Source organism: Egretta garzetta, unplaced genomic scaffold (genome assembly GCF_000687185.1).
Source record: "Egretta garzetta isolate BGI_Z169 unplaced genomic scaffold, ASM68718v1 scaffold1030, whole genome shotgun sequence".
Classification (NCBI taxonomy): domain Eukaryota; kingdom Metazoa; phylum Chordata; class Aves; order Pelecaniformes; family Ardeidae; genus Egretta; species Egretta garzetta.
The window spans coordinates 426,166-432,515 of NW_009258308.1; the positions used below are offsets into that span (position 1 = coordinate 426,166).

General features: G+C 49.5%; 1 protein-coding gene across 7 annotated transcripts in view; it reads left to right on the forward strand.

Annotated features, from left to right (window-relative positions):
• The window catches only part of POLD3 (DNA polymerase delta 3, accessory subunit), a 36,903-nt gene that overhangs the window by 29,797 nt on the left and 756 nt on the right, over positions 1-6,350 (forward strand). For 5 of the 7 annotated variants that reach the window (XM_035894541.1, XM_035894552.1, XM_035894525.1 and 2 more), the window contains one exon: positions 1,842-4,116. In XM_035894541.1, the coding sequence (XP_035750434.1) occupies positions 1,842-2,047 (206 nt within the window). In that variant the 3' untranslated portion in view covers positions 2,048-4,116. Of the gene's footprint in view, positions 1-1,841; positions 4,117-4,144; positions 4,265-5,776; positions 6,138-6,350 lie in introns of those variants that run through there. The other 2 variants (XR_004842053.1, XR_004842054.1) reach the window with 2 other exon arrangements.

Sequence of the window (6,350 nt, forward strand, 5' to 3'; positions counted from 1 at the left end):
TTTTTAACAGGGACTAAGTTTTAAGAGACGTTAAATCCTAACGTTAGGATTAGGCTGTACCTTATATTTCTCCATGATTTTAAGTGATCGTTTTCACAATAGCTGCAATAGCAAGGAATTGGTGTCAAAAAGCAAAACTAATTTAGGGATTAGCCCTGAGGGAATTGAGCAATTAAAGTATCTGTGGAGTTAAGCACAAGGCATGTACCATGTGTCAACTCGATCGAATGCCTGCTCTTAGTCTATAGCAAAGGGGAGTTACTGAGGTTTAGGCGAGTGCATTTCTACCTTGTGCTTTCTAAAGCTTGAAGGGACGCACGTGGACTTGTATGTTGGAATATGTATGTGTATGTTGCAGGCAAATTTGTCTTGCAGCACTGGTTTAAGTTGGAGCTCACATAATTTGAGTTACCATGATTTAGCAAGTCTGAGCTATCTGTGTGCTTGTAGCTGCTGCAAATACAGAATTTTTAAGTTCAGCCGAGATCTCAGTAAAAGAAAGCTGTGTTATCTTGCAATTGGAGGGGGTTAAATGCACGCATGTGACAACGTGGTAACTTTTTAAAGCTCAGTAGGTGGCCGGTGGTCTGTTAAAGCTGCTCACTGAAAAGCCAGTTGCCTCCACAGGGCTGGGTTTACAGTCCCTGTTTGAGCATCCGCTAGCGCTGCGGAGCAGGATTTCATACCCTTCCTCTTCCCGGTCTCTGGTTACGTAGAAAACCTTATTTAATTTGATGCATTAATACAAGCGAAAGCCAATTTCCCAGAAGAAAGGAAGTTAGGACATCTGTTTAAAAGAATACAGTTGCTAAAGAAAAATGGCTTACTAGAAGAATACCAGAGCACTGCTGGGAAAGCTGATATAACAACATTTACCAGTATCTAATGGTGGCTTTCATCAGCGGAGCCGACTTCAGTTTAATTTCCGTGAGCGTTGTTTTATATCCCTTAGCTTTCCATCACTGGCCGCTGACAGCAGTGAGCTGGCAATCCCGTTCAGTCATAATCCTTGATTTCAGTCATGGGTTTGGGTTTATTTATTTATTTTTTTTTAAGGGGTTTCTTTATAATTTCCCTGCTTGCCCACCTATATAGAAAGAAGCTGCCCCCAAGGTGTTGTGCTCCTCCTCTCATCTCCAAGATGCGCTACGTTTGCTTCGCTCTTCCCTGACCGTCTGATGTGTGCGGTGCTGGTGAGGGAAGGCTGGGTCTTGTCTTGTCTGGTTTGCAGGACAATCTGACTGCTTTGGTCCCCGTGGAAATGGGGCCACGTCAGAGTGGTGGTTTTTAACCGTAAAATAGGTGTTCCATCATCTAATGCTAAACTACAGATTCTGATCTCCATGTTCATAGCTTTCTGATAGCTGCTTGTCAGCCTCTGCAGGGTGAATTGATGGTCTTCAGCGCAGCTGGGCCTTGTTTCTAGAAGAGGACAATGCCTGAATAGGTTTGGAAAGGGAACCTCAGGGGCCCTTACCAGTGGGGAACCTTGGGCTGTTGCTGTTTAAGGCATGCGTATGGCCTGTGGATGAATATGTGTGGTGACACCGAGCCGTTTTGAAAGAACTGGATGACATTAAAGCTCCCGAGTTGTTAAGCTGCCAACTTACACTTGAGTAAGAGGGGGGGCAGTTTGATTCAGTGGATGGAAATCCAGCCCGGTCATCTGGATCTACTGCAGAACCTTGAGCAATGGACTTAATTCCTGTATCTGGCATGTACTCCTTGAACCCAAAATGCTCATTTCCAGCAATGCAGTGGGAAGGCTGCGGCGGGGAAGTCTCTGCTCTTTGGTACACGGGCTTAACCATCATCATCTGTTCTTCTTTTCTTTTAATCAGTGACTGAGAAGGTTTACGAGAGTGAATCCTGTACGGATAGCGAGGATGACTTCGCCAAATCCAGGCCACCAGCTGCACATAAACAGCCCGCGCTGCCTCTGAAGAAAGAACCAAAGGAAGAAAGGAAGAACCTGAAGAAAGGGGCAGCTACTGCCAACAGAGCCAACAAACAGGTCTCCATCATAGGGTTTTTTCAGAAGAAATGAACTGGGTCTTTCTCCTGGTCCTCTTGGGAGCGTTGCTCTTTTTGCGTGGCTTTCTGAAAGCTGCTGCGCTGGAGGAGAACGACATGCAATCTTCAGTTACGTAAGATATCTTGCTTACTGTGTAAGTAAGCCCTCTGGACTAGATTTTGTATCAGGGGAAAAAAAAGTTGTATTTGTTACTGCAATAATTTCAGTCATCTTTACTAAGCAGCATGGGAATCGGCAGCTAGAAGCGAAATCGAGGGGAACTCTTGAAATCTTGAAAGACTCTTAATCTATTCACATGAAATTTTATTTTTTTAATACAGCCTTTTCACCTGTTTGGTGCTGAAGGCCTGTTCCACGAGTGGTAGATGGGCTAAATTAGGAGTTGAGTTGTGGCATTTCCCCCTCTCCCCCTCATCTTTTTACACCCCTGGCTCTCCAGGTCGATCTAAGCGTTCACGTTGGTTAGACGCTGTAACATAGCAGGTCTTCAGGCAGACGCACAAATACCAAACATCTGCTTCAGCTTTAGCTGAATGAAGGGAACTTAATTTCCCCCCTAAGACCGGTAAATAGTTTTTGCTCTGCCTTTCATAATTTTTTTTGGACAAAGCAGTGCGTACAAAATTCTCTTACTCTTTTCTTCCTTGAACGTATCCTCTGTACATTGCTCAGATGCCTAATTACAGACCGGGGTGCTGTTGGTGCTCTGTCTTTGCAAAAACATCTTGGAGGCTTCCCACACAATTGGCTCCAGTGTAACTGGGGGAAGGCTTCGCTGTTATTGGGAAAGCGACTGTATCTCTAACCTTGAAGGTCAGCGAGTCAAAGGGAAGGGTGATTAGAGGCCACTTCTGATAACACCAGTCAGGTACCTGCTGTCGTGGTCTGTGAAGAATTGCACGCTGCTTTTTGTGGCTTTGTAGGTTTTGGTTTGCCTGAAGGGTGTGTTTTTGTTTTTGTTTTTCAATGGGCATAAACCAGACAACAGGAGAGTTGTTTTCTAGGACATCTCATCGTCTGCCTGCTGACGGAAGTGTGTCACAGCAAATGGTCCTGAGGAACTGGTTATTGGGGGTTAATAAAGCACCGCAGTCCGGTTAATCGGAGACGAGGCGTCGCTTTGGATGCCTCCTGGTTTTCTGGTGCTGAATTTGGTCAATATGAATTTGGTCAATATGTATAAAAGGCCAGATTTTCCAGAGGATGAGTGCTGAGCACTTCTGAAGCTTGGCCTGGCGAGGGCTCCTAAGTGGGCAACTGATGTCATCAGTGGTTGTTTCTGAGTGGCGTTAGGCCAACGTACGTATGGATATGTATGTGCGTGTTGGTTTATAAAGTGTTTGTGGTTGGCAGAAAGGTAGATAAAGTCTGAAGAGCGTGAACCAAGGAAGAAATGTCTTCAGGCAGCCAGCGGAAAGTATCCCGACCTGTGGCTGGTAAAAGGGCCAACCGAGTGTATTTACTCAAGTCGTTCTGACCAGATCAGGTTGGTGACTCGAAAAATTTGAACACGCACCTAATAGTGACCAACAGTTGGCTCGATTTGGAGTCACGTCACCCTAGGCAGCTTGCACCCTCGTTAGATGGGAGAGGATCCCCTTAAAACCAGCAGCGTCTCTGGATTTGTGCCCAGGCTTGGGTCCTGGCTGGGTGGCTTCAGCCGCTCGCTGCGTGCATCGCTGCTGTCGGGGCTGTTTGAGGGTAACCTCGTAGCTCAGCACCCTCCCCGTGCACGTTAAGAACTTAAACTCTGGGCTTTCTGAACCGGAGACGTGTAGGAAAAATAACGGGAAGATGGGTGAGGGAGGGCAGAATTGGCACGGTACTCGCCAAACACAGAGCCTGCTGCACAAGCTGAAAAAGGGTTTCATGCTCTCGTGGTGACGTGGGCAGCAGAGGTGAAAGAATGAACAACCTTGTTCTGACTTTTTATGAAGAAAATTTAACTGTTCAAAAAAAAAAAAAATATACTGCTGTAGCGTTTCTGTTTTTCTTGGTAGAATTGGGGGTGTATTTTGAAAAGTAATGATAAGTAACAAAACCCCATTAAATAACAGACTTTTCTTTTGTCCTTGCTATTTAAATGACCTGCTACTTCCCGATTTCCAGTGGTTGCTGTGGCATTTGGCTGCGTGGAAGAATATCACTGGTGAAGTGGGTAAAGAGTTCTTCCATCGAAACCAGGGCTGGAAGCACTAACCCGAGCGTTTTCCAGCATCTGAACTGAGGGTGAGAACATCTCAAACGATCAGGATCTGTTCTGAATTGATCCCTTGAGTCTGGTTTCTGTGGCAGATGTTGACAGGACGTGGTGTCCCAGTGCTCCTGCACCTCACCTCTGCCGTGGTCTAGCTGGAGCTCGCTGCTCCACCCCGACTCCCTCTATAACCAGATCAACGTCATAAGCGACTTCCTCAGGAAAATGACTTAATGTCTGAAGAAGCAGGACATAGGCGAACTGCAGACTTCCAAAAATCATGAAACTGTGTGGGAGCAGGGAACGGGGCTGGGGCCCCGAGCTGCTGCTTAGAGAAGGTTCCCTCCGCCTGCCGTGGGCAGATGTCGCCCCTTTGGCACCCAGTGGCTGGGGGAGGGCAGCGCCGAGCCAGGCGCCGGCTCTCGGAGCAAGGAGCACATGTCCTGCCTGGACACTGGCTCAAAACTCGGTACTGATGCTGCTCAGGGTCCAAAACCTGGAGATGTAGAAATCTTTTGGGGATTTCCTCTCCTCTTCCCCCTGCACCTCCTTTCTGACCACATTTGCACCCTCAGAAGAGCAACGCCTCCAAAGAGGCAGCGGGAGAGGATGTTTGTCGACGCAATTTTCTCTTCTAAATAGCGCGGTTGGTAGTGTTTCTTTGCTCGGGCTCCCTCAAAGCCCTTTTCCAGACAGAGGGAGCTTCCTCCTTGTTTTCCAAGCGGGGTGAGAAGCCGAAGAAGTCGCACCGTCCGATATTCTGGGGCAAAACTATTGATGCGCCAGGCTCCCGTTGGCCGAAGTGCCTCTGAACCAGCAACCAGGATAGAAATCCTGCTCCTAGGGATTAAAAAAACCCATCCCCATCCCTTGTTTGGGAGGCAGCTGAGCTGATTTACAGCCCTCCTTCCCGCGAGACAGAGCCTGCTGGGGGAAAAAAACCTCCCCCCGTTTCCCGCTCCGGGGCTGCCTGGCCTTTATCTAATTAAAGAAAAACAGAGGAGGGATCCGAGGAAGCGCTGCTGGGTGCCAAGGTGGGACAACAAAGGGCGAGCAGCACAGCCCAGCGGGGCAGGAGGGCGTCCCGGCGGCCTGCGGGGAATTGTTTTGCTCTCTGAACAGGGGATATGCCAGCTCGGCCGCAGATACCGGAGCGGGGAGCGCGGAGCAGCAGAGCCTTATAAGGAAGCAAAACGCTGCTCGGCGAGGCCGGGGAGCGGGCGCTTGCCAGCGCCGTGCGTCAGCGCCTCGCTTCTCCCTGGGGTGCATGTGGGGTGCTGCTGGGCTGGATCCGGGGCACCCCCTGCCCCACTGGGGTCCCGCTTCGGTGGCAGCGGCTCGCTTGTGGCTGCAGCCCGTGATGCCGAGAGCCCCGGGGAAGCTCGAGGGTGGCTCTTGCCCCGTCTGTCCCTCCCAAGCACTGTCCTGCGCCAGGGAAGGATTTAAAAAGCGCTAAAGGCGATGGTTAAAATCAGCCCCAGGGCGTGCGATGCTGCTGGCTTTACCTTGCTTTGGGTTATTTTTTTTTTTTTTCTTTCCTCAAGGCACATAGAGCTGAAGGGAAAAGGGGTTGTGCACGTGGCACTGGGCGGACAAGATCCCCTCTGGTTTTTTGCTCCACTCTCCTTCCAAAATCAGCCCCTCCTCACCGGTGCGAGGGTTCTGCCCATCCCCTGTCAGAGCAAACAGTAAAGCTCCTCGTGGCCGTGGCATCCCCGTCCTGAGGAAACTGCTGCCGAACCAGCCCACGATGGCTTCTTTGAGCGTTGGAAAAAAAGCCCTGGAGATGTGGGGAGCTTGGAGAGCGCTCCCAAAGAACCACAATTTCCAGCCCCGGGGGGCTTATGATGCTTTGAAGACCTAAACCATCCTTCCAGGCACCACGTGATCCGACAGCTCTGCGAGGTGAAGGCAGGTGCCTGAGATGAATTCAGGGTTGTGACTTGCTCCTACAGATGCTGCTTCAGATATTTTGGTGGCTTCTTTTGAGAAGATGGAGATGGGCCTGCTGATCCCACTCAGCTGAGGGGCAGGGACCGGGGTGGAGGATGGGTTAAATGCAGAGCAGTGGGGCTGAAGTCCAAGTGAGTTTTAGTAAAGTGCCCCATGGAAGACTCT